Source organism: Anabas testudineus, chromosome 16 (assembly GCF_900324465.2).
Source record: "Anabas testudineus chromosome 16, fAnaTes1.2, whole genome shotgun sequence".
Classification (NCBI taxonomy): domain Eukaryota; kingdom Metazoa; phylum Chordata; class Actinopteri; order Anabantiformes; family Anabantidae; genus Anabas; species Anabas testudineus.
Window position 1 is genome coordinate 233,634 of NC_046625.1, and position 26,653 is coordinate 260,286.

At 43.2% G+C, this 26,653-nt stretch overlaps 2 protein-coding genes across 2 annotated transcripts; one reads left to right on the top strand and one right to left on the bottom strand.

The window, feature by feature from the left end:
• Window positions 1–93: 93 nt before the first annotated feature.
• Window positions 94–22,953, bottom strand: LOC113169605 (immunoglobulin superfamily DCC subclass member 3-like). Its single transcript, XM_026371159.2, has 15 exons — window positions 22,852–22,953; window positions 13,168–13,334; window positions 12,678–12,983; window positions 12,271–12,415; window positions 12,044–12,174; window positions 11,824–11,961; window positions 11,546–11,704; window positions 7,649–7,814; window positions 6,969–7,219; window positions 6,623–6,787; window positions 5,899–6,087; window positions 5,633–5,740; window positions 5,224–5,347; window positions 5,056–5,155; window positions 94–3,106 (listed from the first exon to the last, which is right to left on the bottom strand). Exons 3-15 carry the CDS (start codon window positions 12,907–12,909, stop codon window positions 3,014–3,016), a joined length of 2,001 nt encoding a protein of 666 aa, XP_026226944.1. The 5' UTR covers window positions 12,910–12,983; window positions 13,168–13,334; window positions 22,852–22,953; the 3' UTR covers window positions 94–3,013.
• Window positions 22,880–25,668, top strand: polr3glb (polymerase (RNA) III (DNA directed) polypeptide G like b). The gene is made up of 7 exons (XM_026371160.1): window positions 22,880–23,022; window positions 23,100–23,229; window positions 23,349–23,417; window positions 23,850–23,906; window positions 23,993–24,081; window positions 24,176–24,301; window positions 25,159–25,668. The coding sequence occupies exons 1-7, from the start codon at window positions 22,909–22,911 to the stop codon at window positions 25,243–25,245; spliced, it is 672 nt and encodes a 223-aa protein (XP_026226945.1). The 5' UTR covers window positions 22,880–22,908; the 3' UTR covers window positions 25,246–25,668.
• Window positions 25,669–26,653: the final 985 nt, after the last annotated feature.

Sequence of the window (26,653 nt, forward strand, 5' to 3'; positions counted from 1 at the left end):
AGTGATACAAATATTCTAAATAAATTGAATTAAAGACAAACTTGTGTTTTAGTGTGAATGATCAATTGCGACAGAATAAATGATGACTAGAAACAGTTTTCTACTTCATGTTTTATTTGGTTTTCATGTGTCTGAACAGTAGAGAGAAGAACAGACAGAAATACTCCTGAAAAATCATTAAACCAGCAATTTGGTTCCAGCATGGTTCCAACCAAACCTAATACAAAATGTGTCTATTTTAACTCTTCGGCATGAGCAGCACTCAGTTTTCTCTGTCGTATTCTGTTCCATTTAAAAAGCAGTATAAAGCTTTGGGACACTTTCTTAAATTTTTTTTGACATATTAATAAAAATTAAAAGTTCTGAGAGAAAAGAAATAGGTAACATTAAAGCATCACTTTTCTCATTGGTTCTAGCTTTTGCTCACTACGATCTCTACAGTATGTCTTAGTTTTTGTTTCTACAGCATGTGGACAGCATGAGGCAGAAAGACAGCGTAAAGACCTGAAATAATCAGGTCTTTACATATCAGACCGTACATAGAACATCACATGTACGGTCTGTATCCGTTTTGACCATCAGCTGAAGACACAACTTTTCTTAAATTCTACATTTAAAACATTTTCACATTTTCATCTCAACTACAAACAAAATGAGTCAGAAAAAGTCAAACGATATAAAAACAAGAAAAGTGAAGGTGAAGTGGTAATAATATAGTATATCATTAGAATAATAAAAACTTTTCACTGGTTTCATTTTGACAGAATTTCCTCTTCACCACCGAACGGCAGCAACAGAAAAATAAGGAAGTACTGAAAGAAGAAAGTTCTAGAAAAAGAACAGCCAAAATTATTACCAATATTTTTAAAAACATCTCACTTTGTTCCAGGTTTAAATTTTACAAACACTCTGCTCCTTTGCAAGCAGAGAGGAAGGCAGCGAGGAGCTCCAACCTGACAGTGACCTTTGACCCTGAGGACAGACCGAGACGTCTAGACAAGCAGGAACTCAGTGAGACTCGGACTTTAAACGCCATGTGACCTGAAACCGGGCACCGGCTGGGACCTGACAGCATCAACATTTTGACGTGACACGCTTGACTCGTGACATAATTATATGCGATTCTTTGTGACTTGATTTAACTAAACATGGTTTGAGGCGACTAGTCAAGACTGACTCAACAAGACTCACCTGCAGACCGATAACGTTAAATGTCACATTTCCAGTAAAACACATTCGAGTGTTTTCATCTCAGCTCCTGACAGGACACCTGGACTGTTACTAGATGCAAGAAAAGGTCTTGACAGAAATCACCTGAGAGACTCAGGGTCCTCAGGGTCTCGTGGTCACCATCAGTATCAGAGACAGAAGCTGTAAAGACATTCAACCACAAACTGAACACACAGAGTCTCTGTGGCTCTAAAAACAAAGAACTGAATCATTACTGAGCTTTTGGTCAAACTGTTTCTATCGGTTTCATTATTTGGCTACTGACACACAGAGCTCTTCGTGTACAATTTATCAAAATATATATATTCTCCTTCTATATGAAATATGAAACGTGAGCATGGGTTTTTCTTTTGGTTTTGTTTGTTCTTCAGCTCTGGCAGCAGGAAGCAGAGTGAAAACAAATGGACAAACAGGAAATGGAAAAAAAACTTGTTATCTTTGGACGTCGATCAGCTGTTTCTAATCAATATTTGGAAGCTTGGCTGAAACTCTACAGTGTGTTCTGCACCTAAAACACATTTAGACCTTTTAGACATTATAAGACAGGGCACGTTAAACATGGCTGATGAGGCCGTGCACACCTGCAGACAGGTGACAGGAGGTTTTGGCACAGGTGGAGGCGGTGTCTGCATGTTGACGTTCAAACATTTCTGCTGAGCTCAGGACCAAGAGTGTTCAACCAATTACTGGCTGATGAGAATTAGGACTCATTATTGGACCCTACGGGTAAGAGATCTGAACCAGGTTCCTAGACTGGAGCTACAACATGCCCTTGACAAAACAGGATCTTGTGCAACTCTGCAGTGAAGGATTTAGATCAGCCTTTCTAGTACAGTCAGTTACTGCGCTCTGGAACTTGTGGAGTGTTAAAGATCAGGACTACACATGCTGCACTAGAATCCAGCGCGGCAGAAGAAAACTCCCTCAATATCAAAGTCAGAGATGGATTTTAAATCTCACATCTAGAGCAGGCCTCAGCCTCTGAATCAGTTGTGCCCTTAATTCTGGCGTGGAGGATCATACGAGCATGCTCATCAGGACAGGTCCTCAGCATTGGTACAAAAAAGGTAGAAAAAAAAGGCAAAGTGGCCCGAGAGGAGCCTTTTGGTTTGAGGTAGGGTTGTTTGACCAGCAGCAAGAGGCTCCGGCGTCGAGCCCAAGGTAGCTCTTTGGAGGTAGAGTTTGGGGGGGAGTCGGGGGAGGGAGGGAGAACAACCAGACAAGCCTCAGCCTCCTCTACGTCCAGACCAGAGGTGAATACACAAACACTAAAAGTCTAAAGCGGTGCAGAGGAGCGCTAATATCCTCTACAGGCACCTGCTGACCAGAAGCAATAAATCCCCTTGGATCTGGGCGTCAGACGACCTCACAGGTAAACTTCCTGCTCAGGTGGTTCAATAGCCCCACCCTGGATCCCCTGAGGACCCACTTTCTGGTCAGACTGGTGGAAGGCCTCATCATCGTAAGAAACTCGGCACCGGCGGTGACAAAATCAAAATGAAAATACAGTTTTGGTTTAAACGGATGGATCTGAACCCACACAGGAAGCGACCTGACTCGTTTCTGACAAAAGTTTGTTTTAGAGTTGCAGCTTTGGTTTCGCTCTCATCGTGAATTGGATTTGAAACATCTGAACAGAAGGTTTTGGTCCCTGGGTGGCTTCAGATCCTCTGTGGACACTTTTCAGACCGACTCGTCTCACTAATCTCTAATCTCAGTCACTCGTAAAGGCTCGATTGGCTGTAAGGCCATCAGGACGAGAGGAGGCGGCGCAGGCTGCAGTTCAGGGGAAGGAGGTTGTGGGGCCTGTGCCGGGCTGGACGGGTGGAGTCTGTTCAACCATGACCATCACTGGAGCAGGGGTGGAGTCTCGTCTCTGTGGGCGGAGCAGAGAAAACACTGTTAATGACCAATCCATGCGTCACCAAAATAAAAGCCTCGTGGAAACGTTTCCTGTCTGTGAAAACAACACATGATGAAGAACAAAGAACGGTTTCAGAGTCACATTCTCCCAGTTCTTCTTTCATTCATCTCAGTCAGTTTAATTTTAAAAAGGGATCTGTGCTTGGACCGATTCTTTTCACTTTATATATGTCCCCTTTAGACAATATTATTAGGAAACACTCTATAAATTTCCATTGTTATGCAGATGATACCCAGCTATACTTATCTATGAAACCAGAAGAAACTAATCAATTAGTCAAACTTCAAGCACGCTTAAAAGACATGAAGACCTGGATGTCCTCCAATTTCCTTCTCCTAAATCCAGACAAGACAGAGGTTATACTGTTTGGGCCTAAAAATCTCAGAGGCACTATGTCTAATCACGTTCTCACCATTGATGACTTAGTATTGGCCTCAAGTAATACTGTAAGAAATCTGGGAATTATCTTTGATCAGGATATCTCATCAAAGATCTCTCTAGAACTTTTTTCAGCTGAGAGTCATTGCTAAAATTAGGAGCATCCTGTCCCAAAATGATGCTGAAAAAAGGCAGTCCATGCATTTGTTACTTCCAGACTGGACTATTGTAATCCATTATTAATAGTTTGTCCCAATAACTCATTAAAAAGCCTCCAGTTAATCCAAAATGCTGCAGCCAGAGTTCTGACTGGAATTAGCAAGAGAGATCATATTTCTCCAACGTTAGCTTCTCTCCATTGGCTCCCTGTAAAATCCAGAATTGAATTTAAAATTCTTCTGCTCACTTATAAATCTCTTAATAATCAGGCTCCATCTTATCTTAAAGACCTCATAGTTCCATATCTTTCAAGCAGAACTCTCCGTTCTCAGACTGCAGGTTTACTTGTGGTTCCTAGAGTTTCCAAATGTAGAATGGGAGGCAGAGCCTATAGCTACCAAGCCCCTCTCCTGTGGAACCAGCTCCCAGTTCAGGTTCGGGAGGCAGACACCCTCTCTACATTTAAGACTAGACTTAAAACTTTCCTTTTTTATAAAGCTTATAGTTAAAGATGGATCAGGTGACTCTGAACCATCTCTTAGTTCTGCTGATATAGCTTAATCTGCTGGGGGACCTCTACTGATAAACTGAGCTCCTCTCCTCTCTCCTTTCTCCTCTATCCATTCAAATTCTACCATTGCATGTCATTAACTTTGTGTCTTCTCTCTCCTGTAGTTGTGTTTCCTCCTCTCTGTCTCCCTCTCTCTGTACTTTCCTGCAGGTATCCTCGGCCTGGAGCTGTACATCTCCAGAATCCAGTTGACCTGTCCAATGTTCTTGCTGCTTGTTGTTGTCTTATTGCCTGCTGTTCTTTTCTCTCTTCTCTTTCCACTCAATCTGACCGGTCGAGGTAGATGGCCGCCCACTATGAGCCTGGTTCTGCTGGAGGTTTCTTCCTCTAAAGGGAGTTTTTCCTCTCCACTGTTGCCTAAAGCTTGCTCAAATTGGATTGTTGGGTTTTCTATATAACTTTTTGTATAAATATTTTCTGTAAGGTCTTAAACCTTACACTGTAAAGTGCCTTGATATAACTTCTGTTGTAAATTGGCGCTATACAAATAAAACTGAATAGAATTGAATTGAAAAACCATAAACGTTATGTTTGAACCAGGACCGTCAGGTCCCAGCAGGATCCAACAAAATCAGCAGGTTTAATTAAAGTGTGTTTAACAGCAGCAGCAGGAGACAAATTAAAATGCTGTAGTCGTGATAACGGTGCGGTTACTATGGAAACCAGGACTAAAGGCCTAAAAGCAGGTGATAACAGAGAAATGCAGACCAAAATCAAACTGTGATCCTCAGAGGAGAGTAGGTCTGGATTGAGCCAACAAGCCCCCAGATCACCTGGTTTGAGGAGATGTTACCTGGCTGAGTTCGATGACCTCAGGTGTGTGATTTTTAGGACCTCTGACACCACTGAAAGTAGGCGGAGCCTCCCAGCTCACCTCCTTCCTGCAAAACAAACTAAAAAGACAGCAGAGTGAGTATGATGGTGATGATGATGATGAGGATGGTGAGGATGAAGGTCTTACCTGCGTCTGTATCCCAGCAGGATGAAGAGCAGGCAGCAGAGGACGCAGGCGAAGCCACTGTGAACTCCGATCAGCAGCGTCGACACTGAACCATCAGCCTGGTCACAGTTACAGCTTGGTCCAGCTGAAAGACACAAACTACCACATAAAAATGGTTCCACTGGTTTCGAAACAGAAAAGACAAAGGATCCATCCAGTTTTTGAACAAAGTACTTCAGACTGGTCCAGTATTTCTCTGTTAAGTCAGTTAGATCAAGACCATGGACTGAAGACAGAAATCTGTTTTTTTAGACTTTGTTTATTAATTAATTTAAAACTGTGTTTGACTGGGCAGGACACTGAGGAACTGTACTTCCTGACTTGATTTTATACCCTGACCTACAGTTTCAGAGGTCCCAGCAGCTCCTACCTGCCGCAGACTTTGCTCCCTCTTCCAGAGACACAAGGCGGCGAGTCGATGGACTGTCTCCATTGCCGTTAAAAGCCACCAGCTGGATCTCGTAAACTGCTGCAGGTTCTGCAAGAAGGAAACACAAAAACATAAATTTTATCCTCTTTAAGAAAACTAAACCTGGAGGCAGAGGGTAATTAGTTGCCTAGCATGTTTATCTGTGGTGTACGTGTGGTAATCTGCTTCCAGTCTTCATAAGAACCAGCGTTCCCAGTGAAACTTACCCAGGTGGGAGATGGTGTGGGTGTTGATGTGTGCTGGGAATGTCTCCTGGCCGTGAATATTCGGGTTGGAAACACAGCGGTATTCCAGCCTGAAGCCTTCCAGCTTTCCTGGCCTACTGGGCAGCTCCCAGTACACCTGCATGGCTGTCTGGTTCAGGACTTTGGAGAAGAAACTGGGAGCATTGGGAACTGTGGGAAAGGCAACAGAAACAGAAGAAAAGACAAACTTTAGTCAGTAGCAATAAAGAAACAAATGTTGGAGCTTCACAGAAGAGAAATTAATCATGTAAAACTCATTTCACATTTGTGCTGTAAACGGGTGAAAACTGTGGTGAACTGGTTTTAACCCTTTAGGTCCTGACAGCTGCAAATCCTCAGCTTTTATTAGTTCATCAGTGAGTTTAAACCAATTCTGTCAGAGTTCTTCTTCTACCACTAAACTCAGGTCTCAGGACCCGTGCTCAGCTTTTTTCAGCCTTAACACTCTGTCCACTGCTTCTAATGTGTGATGTGTGTGCGATTCATGTCTGTTGTGTCTGAAACCGTCTCGTTGGGTCTCATGATGTTTCTCTCTGGTTAAATCTAACTATTCTGAACGAGGACAGACGTCTTGTAAAAACCTGAAACAGAGTTTGAGCTTTAAGTTTTCACTGAGTTACTATTTTCTAACTCGATACTGGAAGCTGCTCGTCCGTTTTTCCTCTCCTGTGGTTTTCTGGCCTACCTCCTCCCAGGGTGGTGGCGGTGATGGTACTGGACTGCTGGCTGCCCCCCAGGGCAGAGTACGCCTTCAGGTAGACAGAGTATGTAGTGGCTGGCTCCAGGTTAAGGAACTCGTGTCTGAAGGTTGTTTTACTGACGGCCTCCTGCAGCTCTGCACTGTCGGGCTCTGGGGGGTCAGAGGTCACAGTATTTTTAGTATCTACACAGTATCTGCACATTAAGCGGCAAACGTGAACATATTATTTATTATAGGTTAAAACCAGGACCTGGTCTGGATAAAAAGTCATTATAATGTCTCTTGTTTTTCTGCAGAACCAGAACCATCACAGTTTTGCTGTGATCCTCACCCCCGAGTCGTCTGACGTGCAGCACGTAGCCAATGATCTGCTGGCTGACGTGCTCTGCCGGCTGGTCCCAGGTCAGCTGGATGCTGCTGGAGCTGAGGCCTTTGGCCTGGAGGCCGGTGGGGGCCTCGGGCAGTTCTGGTCCCTGGATGATGGCGAGACGAGCGCTGGCCTGGTTGGTGCCAGCACTGTTTTCTGCGATGCACTGATAGATGGCCTCGTCCTCGGGGGTAATGCGAGTGACGGCGAGAGTCCTGTAGACAGAGAGGGTGGGAGGGGAGATGGGGGAGGGCAGGGATGGAGACATGAAATCCAGGTTCAGCTGAAACCTGATGTGCAACCGTTTCTTTCTTCTGTACAACTGAACTGCAAACATCTGTTCTGTCATTGAACTCTTTTCTAGTATGTTGAGACTCTGTTAACCTTCAAACTAAACCAGCTCTAACTCACTCTCTCTTCTCTGACCTTATCCTAACTGCCTTTGTTGCCTAAACCACAGACAACACTCTGGAGTCAAACTCCAGTCTGTGGTGACTCTCTGCGTCTTGTAGCGGCTCCCTGTATTATCAAATCTGTACCTTTCTATATTCTAAACAGTGTCAGATCATGATCCTCACAAAACAATGTTTGGACTTTAGATGGACACAATCATGATTTTAGGAACCAGTCCTGAACAAACTGACGTGTTTCCGTTGGTGAGCTTGACGTTGCCGCTGGGTGTCAACAGTTTGCCGTTCTTCAGCCAGATGAGGTGTGGCTCAGGGACACCAGACGCCGTGCAGCTGAAGACAGCGCTGCCCCCTGCTGGTCTGGAGACAGATTGAGGCCACTGCACAAACTCTGGAGGAGCTGCAGAAACAGACACACAGAGAGAAGGTTCAGATTTCAGTGAGAGGGGTTTTAGTTTAGTTAGAAAACTCATTCTCATTCCTCTGGGAGGAGCGATATCCTAATACATCAGGCACACGTCATTCAAGTTTATGTTCGCCTTTACGGTTCAGTGATTTAACTTCACTTGTTATGTTAAGGTTTGATTTTCCACAGCTTTGCCACAGTCTGTAGCTGTGTTGGCTCCAGAGCCTTTTCCTCTGGTTTTAATGATCTGAAATGAAGCTCATGACTCCAAGCTGCTCCACAGACCAACTCTTTGTCTTTGGACGATCTTTGTCCCGACTGCAGTGAAATGTTAGAGTGACTGAAGAGACTGCTGTTGATTAAGAGCAGCCTCTAATTTAAGGCCATTTCATTCTAAATATTGTAGTTAAAGTATCTGTGTGTATTTTCTGGGCTGAAAAGTCTGCAGCTTCATTAGAATAAATCTATATGCTGACGATGATGTGTTTTTTCCTTCAAACATTTAAAAATAAATGTTAACACATTCAAATGTTATCATGTTGTCTGACGAACCCTGGCTCCTCACAGACTCTTTATCAGAATAGATTTCTATGTGAAAACTCAAACTCGTGAACTTGATCTCGTCACTGTAACCTCTGACCTCGCCCCCCCTCCACCACTCCCTCTGTTCTCCATCAGACAGACAGTTGCTGCCTCGCCTCTGCTCGGTCCATCTCCACAGCAACGAGACTCCATGCACACATTTCAGATGGGGGCTGGGGTGCAGAGATCACATGGGAGGGGGTGAATAAGAGCCATTAATTAGTATGGGGGGATTGTGGAGGGTCATTAACACAGAAGTAAAGTTCACATCACGTTCAAGAGCAAAGTACACAAATAAACACACAGAAATACACACTGGAGACACACACACACTCCTTCAACATATCAAGTTCAAGAGCAAAATACACACACAAGCACTGGAGGAATTACTCAATACAGAAAAACACAAAAACACAAAAACACAAATTGTCTTAGTTAGACTGGGGTTCAAATCCAAGACCTCCTCACGCTGCCCTGCCTACCCTTGTAAAACAGAGAAATCACATAAATGACTGATAATTAGTAATGTTTGAATTATACTCTTGTTCCTGCTGATTAGCACCAAACTTCATATTAATCATATTAATTAAAGTGAATAAGTAATTAGTATCAGGAATCAAGATTCTTGATTTAATTTCCAGCAAACATCTTGGAAATAAAGTGGAAACTGCTAAATATTAAATGAATTTTAACCTGATGTTTATGTTAGTATTAGAGATTTATTATCTTTCCCAAGAAACAACTGAGAAATAAAGAAAAGTAAAGTGATGTTCTGATGCCCGTCTGTCTGTGTCAGACTACAGGCAGATGGAGAATAAAGTCCTCATTGTGAAGTGGGACTCTTCACATGCTAATCCATATTCTAATGAAGCTCTCACACTCACACAATAAGCCTGTGTGACCCCTCACCTCCGACCTCCGACCTCCGACCCCCCCTCCCCGACTTTTGTCAACTCCTATGTCTGAGCTGCAGCTGGAGAAGAGAAGAAAAAACAATTGCACCCAGAGAGTCACCACATGATGTTTGGGGTGATAATGAGTTCACATGATGAAACTGAAATCTGCCAAATAATCAATTAGTTGATCAATTAGTGAAGCAATTATCTGAATGTGGCTTTTAAGGTTGCTGTAGTCAAACCCCTACTCAAAAAGCCTACTCTGGACTCAGGGGTTTAAGCAAGTTACAGACCAATATCCAATCTGTCCTTTTTCTCTAAATTCCTTAAAAAAGTAGTTTCAAAGCAATTATATAACCACCACTGGAATAACTTGTATGAAGATTTCCAGTCAGGATTTAGAGTACATCATAGTACAGAAACAGCACTGGTAAAGGTTACTAATGATGTTCTATTAGCATCAGACAATGGTCTACTCTCTCTACTCGTCATGTTAGATCTTAGTGCTGCATTCGACACAATAGATCACAACATTTTATTACACAGACTGAAACATGTCATTGGGATCAAGGGAACAGCTTCTGGAACACCTAGCTTCTCTCTATTGGCTCCCTGTAAAATCCAGAATTGAATTTAAAACACTTCTCCTCACTTATAAAGCACACATAATAATATTTTTAATATTAATATTAAAAAAATAATAATCAGGCTTCATCTGAACCATCTCTTAGTTCTGCTGCTATAGGTTAGTCTGCTGGGGGACCTCTACTGATACACTGAGCTCCTCTCCTCTCTCTTTTCTCCTCTATCCATTCAAATTCTACCATTTCATGTCATTAACTTTGTGTCTTCTCTCTCCTGTAGTTGTGTTTCCTCCTCTCTGTCTCCCTCTCTCTGTTCTCCTCTGCAGGTATCCTCGGCCTGGAGCTGTATATCTCCAGAGTCCAGTTACTGGTTCTACCAACCTGTCCAGTGGTTTTGTTGCCTGCTGTTCTTTTCTTTCTCGTCTTTCCACTCACTCCAACCGGTCGAGGCAGATGGCCGCCCACCCTGATCCTGGTTCTGCTGGAGGTTTCTTCCTCTAAAGGGAGTTTTTCCTCTCCACTGTCTCCTGGTGCTGCTCAGTGGGGTTGTTGAGTTTTCTATCTAATTCTGTATACAGTTCTATTCTGTAAGGTCTTAAACCTTAAACACTGTAAAGTACCTTGAGATGACTTCTATTGTGATTTGGTACTATACAAATAAAATGGAATTGAATTAGGTTGAAATAGATGTCCCACTCTGAACTAAATCAGGGTTTTTTTTTCTTGTTGCTCTGTGTCAGAGGTCAGAGGTGAAGTCTTCGAGAACAGCAACAGGAAACCAAGGTGAACTCCATGTTGAAAACCAGACAAGTTCAAGAGCAGAGAGCTGACAGATGGACACACACCAGCTCTGACTGATACGGCATTAATTAAGTATGATGAAGCTGGTATTTGTACATGCAGTAACACTTCATTGTGACGGTACATGTTGTACTGCAGGAACTAACAAGATGTTAAACAAAAACATTAATTAATACTTCAGATTCTTTTGTGTCTGTTTAGACGAAGTAATGTTTCAGATTTCCGTTCAGTTATGTAAACTTATGAATTCATAAATGACAGTTATTAAACCTCACAGAGCAGCAAAGGAAATAAGGTTCAACATAGAAAATACAAGTTCTGGTTTATGACTGAAGTGAAAAACTGATGATGAGGCCAAGTTTGTTTAGTGTGTCTTCCTCAAATAAACTTTTTCTACAAAGGTGAAGAGAAACTCTTTGTTGGCTTTGAAATATACATTTGTAAATAGTATCTTAAGTTAGATTTAATAATTAACATTTGTAGATTTCATGTATCATCATAGATTTCATGTATCATGAAATCTAAAATAACGTTTACATAACTGAACTGAAATTATTTTCCTGTTTTTAATTTTCTAATCAGACATTTATTAAAAATGAAAACACGTCATTAGAGACATGATGGAAAGTTTAGTTAGTGATGGTCCAACAGAAAATGTGTTGCTGAGAACATACATGTTGCTTTGTGAGGAAACGTTTAGTAAACTACAGAAATGGGTTTGACCCGTTTAACTCTTCACCTTTTCGTAGCAGAGTCTTAGCAGAGTCATCGCGGTTCTCACACTTCACCATTTTTGTACTGATCACAAACTGATCCCTTTTGCACAGAATAAAACTACGGTAACGTTGTAAGTGTCCGTTACCTTGGACCACGAGTCGTCCGAGCGCGGTTCTTCTGGACCTGCTGCCCGGTCTGTTTGCTGAACACACGTAAACTCCTGAATGCTGTAAAGTCGCATCCGAAATCATCAGGTTCCCTGTTCCCAGAACCTGGACTCCCTCCACTCCGATGGACCGGCCGTCTGAGAGACAGAGAGAGGGTCAGGTGAGCGGGTCAGGTGAGCGGGACAGGTGAGCGGGACAGCTCCTAGTAGCTGCTCCAATCAACAACAGATCTGGTTTTCGGCAGTGGGGTGGTTACCAAGGCGACTCCAGGACACGATGGGACGGGGGTTTCCTGTGGCGATGCACTCCAGGATGGCGGTCTGGTGAACGTTGATAGTGAGGTTCTGAGGACCGGACAGGATGACGGGCTCCCGGTATATCCTGGATCCTGCAACTGAAACCAGAAACCATGAAACACCTGAAGGGTCTACTTGCAGAGCCTGAGGCTCGGTGGGGGTGACCGAGTCTCGTCTTACCGGTGACGGACAGCTGGGCCTCCAGGCTGAACCGAGTGTTGGCGATATTCGAAGCGACGCAGCGAAACAAACCGCTGTCTGTCCGCCGAACACTGGTGATCTGCAGCACGCCGTTAGGAAGCAGAGTGTACCTGGACCACACGGAGAATACACGTAAGGTGGTTTCTGATGAACACGGGACGAGTGGATCTCTACAATACGGTAAAGACATGTATGTAGAACAATACCTGGGGTCGTCTGTGGTCAGTGAGCGACGGTCTCTCTGCCAGGTGATGTTGGCCTCTGGGATCCCATGTACCTGACAGGTGAGTCTGGCCACACCTCCTTCATCCACAGCCACAGACTCAGGGTGAGACAGGAATTTAGGCAGGGCTGGGGGGAGGGGGAGACTGGTCAATACACAGTAGCTACTGCGTTATTCTGTTGTACAGGCTCATGTATGTTGTCAGCATGTGTTCAGTATGTGTCTGGCTGTGGTTCTGTTGTTAGAGCCGTTGTCCACAAGCAGCAGCGTCAGTGGTTCGATTCTCAGCTTCTCCGTCTCTCGTTTGTAAGTAGTTAATTTAATGTTAAGCATGTTTGTGTGCGTTCATATAGGTTTTAGGCATGTCCCAGTCTGCCTTCATGCACTCACATGCGAGCTGGACCCGGGCCTTGCGACTGATCAGCATGCCATAGCGGTTCTGAGCAGCACAGTCGTACTCTCCTGCGTCGGTCTCGTTCTGCTCTCGTCTTTTGGAGAAGTTTCTGATGAGCAGAGTTCCGTTCACAAGCACAGTCGCCCTGACGCCAGTCGCCACGGGAACACTATTCCGTCTCCAGATGATGGAGATAGGTCCCTCCCCCTCTACCTGACAGTCCAGCATCAGGGGACGGTCCCTCACAGCAATGACATCACTAGGTTCTTTAAGGAAGGCCAGCTCTGAGGCTCCGCCCACACCTGAGAGAAGAAGACACAGGTGAGATGAAAAGGTTACAGGTTACCTGAGTTTACTGTTTCTAACACCTGAAACAATCATGAATAATGTTGCAGGGGGTTCACAGGTGATACAGGTTTGTGTTCTCAGCAAAAGATCAATAAAAAAAAAGATGTGTCTCCTTCACAGCGACGTAGAAATACTCACTGATGATGATGATGATGATGATGATGATGATGATGATGATAAACAACGCGGAGGTGGTTTGTTTCACGGCACCAGTGAAATTTCTGAGTGAAGTTTTACAGCACAGAGCGAGTTTGATTGTTGATTTGGATTTTTTTTATGATGATGATGAGAAGAAAACTTAAAACCTTAAAAAAAAGGTAAAAAGAGAATTTGTGAGAACACGTGAAGGAATTTGTTTCATCCAGAAACTAAAGTGAGCCGACAGAAACTCTAAGAAACGCAGCATGGTCAGTGTGGTGACAGTAGAGTGCAGAAGAAGACATTAGAAACACGCTGATGTCACCATTTATTTCTTATTTATTTCCTGGACTCACTGAGAGAGAAACAAAAACTGGATCAAAAAAACATAACTAACAGTTTTGTTATTTTGTATTAAAGTTTAACGGGTTCTAACACGGGGTCAGTGAACGCATCGTTCGCTCTTCTTTTCAACTTGAACTTGGGGGTGACTCGAGGTGACTTTCCCAGGCCCCCCCACCTTCTCACGTCTCCTCCCCTTCACTCTCACAGACAATATCACTACCCCCCCTATCCCGTACCACCCCGTCTTCCATGTTGTCCTGGTCCCAGCTGGTCCCTCAGAAGACGCTGGGAGGAGGACCCCCCCCAAAGCCTGAACAACAACGACAAAAGTCTGAAGCCAGACACAACAGACCCCCCCACCCCCAAAATCCCTAAAAACACTAAAACCAGAATCAGCAAACAGCCGGACCCTCCCTGTTCTGCAGCTGCTTCGTCTTTAACATCATCACTTTGTACACAGCTGCTCTGAGGGTTCTGGGTTTATCTGTCCTGGTTCAGGCTCAAGATCAGTGCCATAACAGGACTCCAATACAGAACCACAGAGAAACCCTAACACATTTACAGGCAGAAACCTGATTCAGGTTCATCTAGGACCTGGACTGTTGTTTTTGGACTGAAACGTGTAATTAAACACATCACACACCTGAAAAATGCAGACTGACCCATAGAATCTTCAAATCCAGATCAACATGCCCTACAATAGAACCCACATTACATCCACCAAGTCATTACTTTCCCAAGCTGGGGGTTTCTCTTGTTTGTGATGTCATTGAAACTCAGTCCAGAATCCACAATCTGAACCATATGTGACTAACTGTAAATGTAGCTCAGCGACCTCACTTTGAATATTTAAAAATATTTGTCATTTGTCGCTTTGGATAAATGACAAATGACTAAATGTAAATGTAAATGGATCATATGTTAATCTCCAGAGTACCAGAACTGAGTCCACATTGACTGTGTTCAAATCCATCTAAATCTGACCTCAGAGTGACCCCATTTAATCCTCTAGAGCCACACTAGCTGGACCCACCTGGACCTACCTGGGCCCACCTGAGCCCTACAGTAGATTTTCCTTATTACTGTCAGTAAGAAAGTTTGAGTACTGTAGTCTGTATAATGCATCAATAAGAGTACTTTTACTTTCAGTGCAACTACTACTAAGTTATTGCTTTTGTTTCTCTTTAGTAACACTTCAAATGCAGTACTTTACCTGTAACTGAGTACTTTTACACTGTGGTAATGGTCCCTACAATGTGGTACTTGTACTGGGTGAGTTTAGTGATCTGCTGTTTGTCTGAACAGATGTTTTTATGTCTGTCTCCTCCCTGCTCCTCACTCTGAAACTCTGCTACATGTCAGTGGACACAAACTAGAACTCTGACTAACCCTAACACAGGGACACGGGCAGGCCCGCTGGTCTCAGATCAGCTTCCTGTGTAGACGTGTCTCAGGGTGCGGGTGGAGGATTAGATCCACGCGCCTCCCATTTGGGTCCTCCGTTTAAATCGTGCAGCAGACATGCCCCCCCCCCCGCTTTGTGACCTGCCCTCCAAATCACTAAACCCCCACCAGACCCCCGCAGATGGAGACCTCAGCCCCTAAAGGTCATGAGAGTCTTAGATCAGGATCAGTCCCCTCGCTCTCTCTGGTGTATTGTTGCACGCTCAACTTTGACCATGAACTTCACGAGTTTTGTGACAACCCCCCCCCCCCCCAAAGAACAGCCCCCCACTGACGAACCACAGTAAACCCTCATCAGAGACACGTCTCACGTACACATGATGATGAAGTTTCAGGCGTGAGAACAGAACCCCACCACCCACCTCCACAGTGGGACAGACGTCTCTCTCCTGGGGTTAATTGGTTTATTGGATGCAATTAAGAAACTGCTGAGTCACTTCCTGCTCATCAGATTAATTAAGCAGCAAAACAACAAACATCCTGCTCTGTGTACTGAATACTGCAGTACTGCAATCCCCAGTACTACCAGCTGCTCAGTTAACCATCTCCACATGATCCAAACTGCAGCAACATGGGTCATGTATGATGAGACAAACGTCAACGTACAAGGGTGAGACACACTCTTTGGTTTAACAGCAAACACAAACACACTGAAGTGTTTTTTTTCTTTCTAACCTGATTTCAGCTCCTCAACACATCGAGGTCAAGAGCAAAACACACACTCACTGGGCCAATGAGTAGATGAATATGATGAATGTGTCTTTCATCCCGTCTGCAGATTCACTTTCTCAGTTTCACTAAACTCGACTGACTGTTTTTTTTCAGTCTGCAGGAACTGGTGAGAATTTAACCCTCTCACTCAGCATCAGCTGAAACTTGAGAAAATCTCAGTAAAAATTGTTTCATCACAAAAAATCTTGTGTGAATAACTGAGTGTGTTTTTACTGTGCAGCGGATCAGAGACTTAAAACAACAGCACTGCAGAAACTGGGCCAATTTATCACATGTATGTGAAATATTAACTGTTGGGGTAATCTATTGTTTTTGTCTTCTTTAAACTTTGTGCAGCGCAGGTTCAGTAAATAAAATGTGAATATGTTCAGACCTGAGCAGCAGACTCCCATCAGCATCACCACCATCAGCATCCTCGTGGTCCAGCTCCACGTCGTCCCCATTTTTCAGTTTAAATCCAAATCATCAAACTCTCAAACAAACATCCACAGGATCCACATTCAAACCTCTTCTTATTTTTTGTATTCAAAATCTCCTCAGTGAGGAGGACGAAGCTCGGAGCTGCCCAGTCTCTGAAGACCTGCTTCAAACTGAGCCCACAATGACAGACGGAGGGCTGGGGGGGTCTCGGGGGATGGAGTGAGCACAGGGAGGGGGCAGGGGATCACCGCTGAGGTCAACACGGAGCCGACAATTGTAACGGAACAGAGAAGAGACAAATAAAGACAAAAGTGTTTACTGACGTGTGCACAGCGAGGACAACATGTTTCCTGTACAATGAAATTCTTCCTTTGCTGTGAATGTCAAAACTACAGCAGCAGTTTAAAAGAGGTAGATAAATTCAAATAAAAACAGCAAATACCACAGTAAATAGCATTAAAATTAAATGATGAAGCAAAGAGTCCAACTGCTCTGTGGGATCTAATTTAAAACCTGTTTAAAAGTCTAATGGCTGAGGGGAAAAAAGAGTTCCCCAGTCTGGAAGTCCTGCATTTCACACTCCTGTACCTTCGACCTGAGGGTAGATGTGTGAACAGTCTGTGTTTGAGGGTGGGTGGGGTCCTCGAGGATGGAGACCACTCTCCTGTGTACTCTGCGGTGGTAGATAGTTTGCAGCGAGGTCCTGGTGATCTTCTCAGCAGCCTTCACCACTCTGCAGACGTTTGTGGTCCCTCACATTAGTACATTCGTACCACACGGCTAATCAAGATGCTCTCAACAGTACAGCTGTAGAAGTTGCAGAGGACTATTGGACCATATTTACTATACTTACTTACTTACGGTGGCAAGAAAAAGTATGTGAACCTTTTGTAATTTCATGGTTTTCTGCATTAATTTGTCATAAAATACAATCTGATCTTCATCTAAGTCAAGAGTATTAACACATATGATGTGTCTAAAATAATAACACACAAAAATCTTTCATGTCTTTATTGAGGACAACCATAAAGCTCTGTCATATTCTTTGGACGTCTCATGTGTGGCTCTCTTCAAATCGTTCCATAGCATCTCTATTGGGTTGAGGTCTAGGCTCTGACTTGGTCACTTCAGAAGGCGGATTTTGTTTTTCTGAAGCCATTCTGTTGTGGTCATTGTCCTGTTGCATCACCCAACTTCTGCAGTTTCAGCTGATGAACAGACATTCTCACATTATCCTGTCCATCCATTATCCTATATTTTTTTAAACACTTGGGAATTCATCTTCCCCCCAATCACTGCAAGCTAGTCAGTCACTGATGCAGCAAAGCAGACCCAAATCATAATGTTTCTTCCACCATACCATAGGATTGGGATGATGTTTTCATGATGATATGCTGTGACCTTTTATACGCCAGATGTAGTGCTGTGTGTTCATTGTATCCTGTCATAGACATCCTGTTAGTTCAATGTTTTACCTACTGTAGACTCATGAACACAGACGTTAGCCAGTTCCAATAATTCCTTCAAATCTTTAGCTTTCACTCTGGGTCACTCTACATTTTACATTTAGTCATTTGGTAGACACTTTTATCCGAAGGGACTTACAAGGTTAGACAGGGTAAGCATCTCTGCTGGAGGTAAGGATTTGAACACCTGACTCCAGTTAGCTTTTTTGAGGTAATTATTCCAAGGGTTCACATACGCAGTTCTCAATAAAGACATGAATGATCAAAAAGTTTTTTAGTTATCTACATCATACTTGTTAAGTTGATGGAGAAAACCATGAAATTCTAAATGGTTCACATACTTTTTCTTGCCCTTGTATAATTAATAACTTTAATGTTGCGGAGATAATGTTTGATGTAAATGGATGTATCTAATAATTATGATGTGAAGTAGTTTTTACAAGTCATAAACTGAGTCTGATCACATCACATGAGTCATTACAATAGGGGCGACAGTAGCTCAAGTGGTAGAGCAGTTGTCTACTGAACCCCAGGGTGAGTGGTCCAATTCCCAGTTCCTCCTGCCTACTTGCAAGACACTGAAACCCCGTAGTAGCGCCAACATGTACTGTCCAACTGCAATTTCCCCACAATCAATAAAGTATTAATTATTATTATTACAATCAGGGTGAAGCCGAGAGAATATACTTGAATTAACAAAAATAAGAATTTGTTGTTTGTTGTAAAAGCTACACAAACACCAACACACCTGAATAATTATGTGACCAGTACAAAATAAATAATCTGTAGTGGTGCTTTAAGACGTCCCAGTGTAGCTGAACAAACCTTAAAGGTGGAGCTGATTTTAACCCTTAACGACCTGACAGCTGCTTCCCCCAGAATAAAACATCAGCTTTATTAGTTTTTAACAATCTATATCTGTAAAGTAGCTTAAACCGTCAGTTTAGTACAAATATGTAAAAAAATGTCTTCGTTACTCTTCACCTCTGCCGAACCCTCCGAGCCTGAGGGGGTGGTGGCTGTAAATGGTAAATGGTCTGCACTTATATAGCGCTTTTCTACCTAGCTGGTACTCAAAGCGCTTTACACTGCATCTCATTCACCCATTCGCACACAAAAGCACTCACACACCGATGGCAGAGCCGCTATGCGGCTGACCTGAGTCACTGGGGGCAACTTGGGGTTTAATATTTTGCCCAAGGACACTTTGGCATGTGACATCGCAGCCAAGAATCGAACCACCAATCCTATGATTGGGAGACAACTGCTCTACCTATTGAGCCACAGCCACCCCAAATTCAATGGAAGAAGAAGAAATTAATGCAACTGCTGAGGTTATATCTAAGACGGAGAGGATTCAACTAATAGTCATCATCTAGATATGAAAGATTTAAGGTGGGAAGATGTCAGGGATGAGCTTAATTTGCAAATGAGTAAGGAGGTTCAATGTGTGGGTTAATTTTACTTCTGATGTTTGTTCTTCAGTGGAATGCGAGGAGTTTAATTGCAAACGGTCTTGAGTTTAAGAAGTTTATTGTTGACAAAATAAAAATGAAAAGGGCAGATGTCATATGTATTCAGGAATCTTGGTTGAAGCCGCATTTAGATTTTGGTGTCAATGGATATGTTGCTTTCGGGTGTGACAGGAATGGTGGAGTGTGTGGTGGGTGCATAACACTTGTAAAAAGGGGGATTCCGTGTAGAGTTTTACCCTTGTAAGAGGTTAGTGTTAAATAGGCTGGATGGGATTGAAGGGCTGGATATGAAGAGTGCTGTTTTGTGTGGATAATATTAATGCACATAATGAACTGTGGGGAAGTGACAACACTGACAGTAAAGGGCAGGTAATAGAAGATTTGATGGATGAAAAGAATCTAGTTTGTTTAAATGATGTAAGCACAAATAGGGAGTCTGTATTAGATTTTACAATGGTGTCAGGTACTTGTGAATGTGAATGGTGGGTACATAAAAAAGGGACTATTGGCAGTGATCACTATCCTGTGTTCTGTAAAGTTAACGGGTAAATGACGGTATCAAATGAGGATGGAGGTGGGTGTTCAAGAAAGCTAGGTGGGAGTTATTTAGGGAGGTTAGTGCCATGAAGTTGAATATGATAAAAGAAGATGGGGATCTAGAGAGGTTGACAAAATTGTAAAAGACGGTATTAGGGAGGCTGCTCTTCTGGCCATCCCTAGGAGCAAAGGTAGATGTAGGAAAAAAGCAGTGCCATGGTGGAATGAGGAGTGTAGGAGTGCACTCACAAAGAGGAATAAAGCCTTTAGGAAGTTGAAAAGTAATCATACCTTTCAGCAGTTGATAGAGTATAAAAAGGCCCAGGCAGACGTGAGAAGGACAATAAGGAAGGCGCAAAGATTATAGTGGAGGCAATTTTGCAACTCGATAGGTGATACAACTCAGGTAGGGGAAGTCTGGAAAATGATAAGGAGAATGGGGGGAGAAAGGAGAGAGTGGGTGTATCCAGTATTATTGAGTGATGGAGACACAGCTGTAACAGATGCAGAAAAAGCAGAAATGCTGGTGAGAGCTTTTGTTAAAGTGCATGCCTCTGAAAATCTGTCGCTGGATGGACAAAGAGGAAGACGGCAAACGAGGGAATGTTGCTGATGACAGAAATGTACCATTTACAATGAGAGAGAGTTAATGAGAGCAATAGCCAAGACTACTAATTCAGCCCCAGGAAAGGACGAGATTTGCTATATCATGTTGAAACAGCTAAGCAGCGTAACACTAAATAAATTGTTGTCACTGTTTAATAGAGTATGGGAAAGGGGGAAGGTGCCAAAAGGTTGGAAGGAAGCAGTTATACTTCCAATAAAGAAACCAGGAAAGTATCAGAGCAAACCTGGAAGTTATAGGCCTATAGCTTTAACATCTAACGTGTGCAAAATTATGGAACAGATGTTGAATGATAGACTGACATATCATCTGGAAAAACATAATTGGATGAACAAGTGTCAAAGTGGTTTTAGGAAAGGCAGAGGTACTATAGATCCAGTGTTATGTTTGGAGCATGAGATAAGAAGAGTTCATGTGAATAAAGAGATTGTAGTGGTCCCTTGAAATGGGGATTTAGATTTTCAATAGAGAAGTCTAAGGTAAGAGGAAAAAAGAACAATGTGAACTAAAGTTATATGGAGCAGTATTAGAACAGGTTGACTCATTTCGTTTTTTGGGGATGAACTTTGATTTCAGGGCTAACATGGAAGGATCATATCACTTATGTAGTAAACAGCTGTACAAAAGTACTGAATGTGATGAGGTGTCTTGTAGGGCTGGAATGGTGAGCAGATGTTTTGTCACTCAGGTACATTTATAAAGCTTTGATAAGGTCTTGCTTAGCTAATGGGAGTATTGTTTATGGGTCAGCAGCTAAAACTAGATTAAAAGCTCTTGATGTTGTTCAAGCCAGAGCACTAAGACTATGCACTGGTGCGACTAGGACATCTCCTGTGTGTGCTGTGCAGATGGAAATAGGGGAAATGCCACTGTGCTTAAAGAGAAAGCAGCTCTTAGTTAATTACTGGTTAAGTCTAAAAGGGTATATGGGGGACCACCCTACGAAAGAGGTTTTGGAGGACTGTTGGGAGAGAAGGGGCATGAATAAGGAGAGTTTTGGACAGGAGGGAGATGAGGCAGCAAGCGAGATGGAAGTCCTGGAGAGGGTTTTTTGTCCAACTGTGATTTGGCCTGTGATTCTACTATGGAGGTTGGAGTGTCCAGTGGTAGATTTGGAAGTATTAAGGATTAAACAGGAAAGGGACACTGGGGATCTAATGATCGAGTTTTATGAGCATGTGGAACAGCGATACCCTGGATTCACCCATGTATATATGGATGGATCTAAGGATCCCAGGTCTGACAGAACTTGTGCTGCAGTTTCAGTGCCCAGCCATAAAACTGACATATTCAAAAGAACATCGGATGGTTTGAGTGTGTATACAGTGGAAATGTATGCCATTGTATTGGCACTGGAATGGATAAAGCAAATTAAGCCAGGTCACGTGTTGATATGCAGTGATTCTGCTTCTGTCCTGTGCAGCATTAGGTCCAGTTCATCTAAGAACAGGCAGGACCTGCTGTTAACAATGCCGTCAGAGGTAGTAAGTGAGGGCATGGAAATTAGGTTTGTGTGGACACCTACTCATGCAGGCATAACGGGGAATGAGATAGTTGATAAATTAGCCAAGCAAGACAACACATAGACATCGATATTAAATTGTCAAAGTCTGAGGGGAAGAGTATTGTCTGGAGGGCCATAAGTAGAAAGTGGCAGCATGACCGGGACCAGGAGAGGAGGGGAAGACATTTCCATAGAATACAGAGGAAAGTGGGAGAGGACCGAGGACGGAGCACAAATAGACGGGAAGAAGTGTTTTTACCAGGCTACAAATAGGGAACAGTAATTTAAATAGTACGTTACATTTAATAGGGAAACATGACACTGGGATGTGCAGAGACTGTCAGGAGCCAGAGACAGTGGAACATGTTATATTGACATGTAGGAGGTACAACTGTGAGAAAAGGGCCATGATAGAGGACGTCAGAAGGAGAGGACTGCAGGCGACTGATTTAAGTACTATTCTCAATAGTAGAGGCTTAAATAGACGAAGTGTCTTCAACTTCGTCTATCTATCCTCATGAATAGGATCTGAAAAAGTCAACGAAATAAGTTTCCGGAAGATGGCAGCAATGCAACAATTTTAGATGCCGGCTGCCTTAAAACCCCTCAGAAGAAAAAGAAGAAGGAGAGAAGAAGAAGAAGAACCGAAATGGCGGCGCGGTTGTTGATGTAAACAAAGACGAATCGCTGAGAACAGAAAAATGAGGAACAGGACGCTTCATGTGTGAAACCGAGAGACGCGGACTGACGGTAGGAGACAGCGGACACAGCTAGCAGCTGCTAACAGCCAGTTAAAAGTGCTACATGATAAAAGATCCATACAACAAACTGAATAAAATACGTGTAAATCTCGCAGCCGTAAGTGTTTAGTACGACAGAACTTTTACTTTAACATTTTACATCCATTCTTCAGTATAAATCACAGAATATTTCTCAAGAAAATGACTAAAAAGTCATGGAAAAGTGTGAATGTGCATGAAACCAGGACACAGGTGTGTCATTTACCTGTGATCTGTGGTCTCTGTGTGTCTGTGTTTCTGGATATAGAAACACTTTATAAGATACATTCACATCCCGATCAATAGTAAAACTGTTTTCTTTCCTAACCAGACTCACCTCCAACCTGCTGCACACCCAGTCCTGGTCTAATCCAGATTCTAAGGAGTAGCAGTGATGTCCGGCCGCGGTCGTGGTCGGAGGACGATGACTTTTAATGTGGACTCGGTCGGGATCAGCAGAGGAGACAGTTTCCCTCCATCCGTGCAGCAGCCCACACCCCCGTTCCCTGTAAGACTTGGTTCTGCTTAGATGACAAAACGAGAGCGGTGCACTCTTAGACTAGTTTAATGTGTGTTGTTGTCCAGGTGATGGAGCAGAAGCCCCTCCCCTTGACAGGTGGGGAGGAGGCGGAGTATCTGTTGGCTCTGAAACAGGAGTTCAGAGGAGCCATGAAGAGTCTGCCCTGCTTCATCCAGCCAGCTGCTGCACACAGAGGTCAGAGGTCACAGCACTCACACAGCTGAGAATCAGCTGACAGCAGATGTGGATCAGCTGATCAGTAAACAAACATCAGTAATTTTATTGTGAAAGTCTTGTGTGTGTTTCCTGTGCAGATGTGGAGCGGTACTCTGATAAATACCACAGCAGCGAGCAGAGCGAGCACCTGATGGACTGGACTCCGGGTGAGACTTCGAGACTCAACACACCTTATCATTAGTAACCAATCATTGAGATAATCAGTTATTTGATGATGGACTAGTCGAGTGTAAACAGCGTGGGGTGATGACAACAATGAATGAAGTTTGTTTTTTTTTAAGTTTGTCACCGGGTGTGAAACTACCTGAGACACGTTCGGTGAACGTCGGACGTTCAGACTCTGAGAAAACTTTCAAAGTAAAGACAGGAGATGTGGAAGTATCGCAGTACCACAGTGTAGAAATATTCTGCACAGGAAAGATTCCTCAAGTAAAAGTATATAAGAAAATGTTTAAAACAAATCATTATTTGTTAAAATATAAAATACACGTCAGTTACTGAAATTGGATCTGTGAATTTGTCAGTCCCCTACCGCTGGTGCACATTTATTCAGACGTTAACACCTGTTGTTGTTTCAGACTGGAAGAGATTTCCCAAAGAGCTCAGAGTCCATGTGAGGAAACCTCACAGAGACGGTCAGTACGAGTACTCTAAACACTCAGAGTACTTCGAATACTCTGATTATAAAGTACAGGTGGACGAGTGTCTCTGTCACCTGCAGGTGTGTCACTAAGTCAGTCCAACAGAGTCCAGACGAGCCAGAAGAAGAAAACAGTCAAAGAGAAAGAGGAGGTGCTGCTCAAACTGGAGGTGAGAACACCAGATCCCAGAGCTCCCATCTTAACCTGGGTCCTATAGGTCCGAGTTTCCACCTTAACAATCATTTCCACCTTAACTGTGTCAGAGTCTGGAGAAGAAGGAGGAGCAGCAGAGCTCAGGGGGGGAAGAGGAGGAGGGAGAGGAGAAGAAGAAACAGGAGGAAGAGGAGGCAGAAGGAGAGGAGGAGTATGACGAGGAAGAGTTTGAAGAGGTGAGAGAATCAATATGATCAGAACCAGAATTCGGTATTGGTGCACCAGCACCACCAAAGCGGATTAGTTTGTTCCAAAACTGTGACAGAATTAAAACCAGTTTTATCTGAGATTAAAGTCAGCAGGTGACAGGTCAAGAGTTGGTTGTTGTTCAGTGTCCAGAGAACAAACAAACCAAAATGAATCCATCACAAACATGATGTCAAGCCAACTGTTTAGTGCTGAGTTCAGGAGCATCAAAAACATGTGAAGAGCACAAAAGACAACTGTGGTGGATGACAGACGGATTTCCCTGGTGAAGGAAAACCTCTTTTCAGCAGTCGGTCAGATCCAGAACCGGCTGCAGGAGGTCGGAGTAAGGTCGGAAAGTTTATCACCAGATGGAAACCAGTGGTACAGTGAATCGCAGAAACAGGAAGAACAGATCAGAGTTTGTTAAAAACATGTAAACAGTGTGTAGAGTTCTGGATCAACATCCTGAGGACAGATGAGACCAAGATCAACTCAATGTGAAATGACAATGAGAAGAAGCAGCTGACGATATGAAACAGGTGAAGTAGGTCTGGATAAAACCGGTTTTAATTTCTATAGTGTTTTTGACCAAACCCTTAAATTAAAGCTGACGTCGACATGTTTCATGTCTAATCAGCTGGTGGAGTCACTGTCCAGATACTTACTGACCTGATCTGTGTGTAATTACATGAGTTGTTACATGTTTGAATGTTTAGATGGAAACGTGTAATAAACCAGTTTCTAACATGTAAATAAAACTGTTATTAATATCATCTGTAGGTTCAGCTGATATTTACTAAGCACAGAATAACTCATGTTCACTGTCCCGCTGCCTGTGCTGCAGGAGACGGACTACATCATGTCCTACTTTGACAATGGAGAGGACTTTGGAGGAGACAGTGATGACAACATGGACGAGGCTATTTACTGAAACGCGATGTGTTTATTACGCAGAAGAACCGTCCAGCAGGTTTTAAACATGAAATCATGAATCTGGTTTTATCCGTTCCTGATGTGTGAATCCTGGACACCTGAACATTCAGGTGGAGCCATTTTAACCAGCTCTGATGAGCTGCAACAGCTTTTTCTACGTTTTTCTACCAAGGTTTCCTGTGTTTTTTACGTGTTTGTTGTGGAAACTGTTTTGTCTGTGGCTGAACAGCGAGCGGCAGATGATGGACGTTAATGGCCGATTTTATCTGCTTCACAACTAATTCACATTGTTGTGCTGTGGACAGAGCCGTTTTTCTGCTGTCCTTTTTATGTCAAGCTCCAGTCACGAAGCTGAGACTCTCAGTCCAGGTCTGAAGGTCTGTTTCCTCATCAACATATTAAACTGAACAAATAGCCATGAGTGTTTGTCTCTGTCGTTTTTATCAAATGTTCTGAATGAACTCCTTCTTAATGACGGAGAAACCAGGAAGGGTCCTCCTGGTCTACCACAAAACTGAACTCTGTCTCTGCTTTAACTAATTAGTGGAAAACAGGTTAACAGTGATCCAGAACTTCACAGGATCCAGGCAGTTTTAACATTTCAGACTCACCTGTGGACAGGTAAACCAGTGTTTAAATGAACTTCATATTTACAGGCACTACGACAAACAGCGGAATGACAGGTTAGAGCCACACACCTGAGCTCTTCCTGCTGTTACCTCCACTCACCTGGTTCTTAGATAGATTTTTTGTCTTTTCATATTAGGAGAATAAAAGGATCTTCTCTTCACTGTGCTGCAACTCCAGGTCCACAGTGCGGAGGCCTGTTCCTTCCTCACTGAGCAACCAGCAGAAAAACTCTCTCACTCTGATAAAGAGCCTCATTAGTCCCATGCAGGCAAAGTTCTGGTTCTGTTGGGATCTCCAGGTTGCTAAGTTTTTTTTTAAACTCTTGGTTAAAAACAGATTAAACCTTGACCTGGAGCACCTGGTTCTCTTTTACTGTGTGTCAGAAATTAGTGATTGAAAACACCTGAGCTGGATTTAGATCCAGATCCAAAGACAAACGTTAAAGATGACAAAAAGTTCAAACCTAAAAATTTGTAAAAACAAGATCAGTCAAAAAATGAATAAACATCATAGAAACAACAGTAAAACAGTTAAAACCTTCAGGTGTCAGTCAAATACTCAGAGCTGAAGTGAAGGTGAAATTAAAAACAGGAACCTGAAGAAAATGGTTTCTGTCTTCAGTCGGAACCTGATCCCAGATATTCTCAGGCAGCGGCTGTTGCACATCTGCCCAGCAGGAGGCAGATCTGCATTAACCTTATCATCTGGTTTTAATGAACATGGTAAAATAAGGTCTCCATCGTTTCTGGTCCTGCAGAGAACAACAGGTCTGCCTC

Coding starts and splice junctions, on each gene's coding strand:
- LOC113169605 (XM_026371159.2), bottom strand. CDS start 12,909: ATGCTGGACTGTCAGGTAGAGGGGGAGGGACCTATCTCCATCATCTGG. Junction 12,416..12,677: donor GGCCCGGGTCCAGCTCGCAT/GTGAGTGCATGA, acceptor CCCTCCCCCCAG/CCCTGCCTAAATTCCTGTCT. Junction 6,088..6,622: donor CGCCACCACCCTGGGAGGAG/GTAGGCCAGAAA, acceptor CCTTTCCCACAG/TTCCCAATGCTCCCAGTTTC.
- polr3glb (XM_026371160.1), top strand. CDS start 22,909: ATGTCCGGCCGCGGTCGTGGTCGGAGGACGATGACTTTTAATGTGGAC. Junction 23,023..23,099: donor AGCCCACACCCCCGTTCCCT/GTAAGACTTGGT, acceptor GTTGTTGTCCAG/GTGATGGAGCAGAAGCCCCT. Junction 23,418..23,849: donor CCTGATGGACTGGACTCCGG/GTGAGACTTCGA, acceptor TTGTTGTTTCAG/ACTGGAAGAGATTTCCCAAA.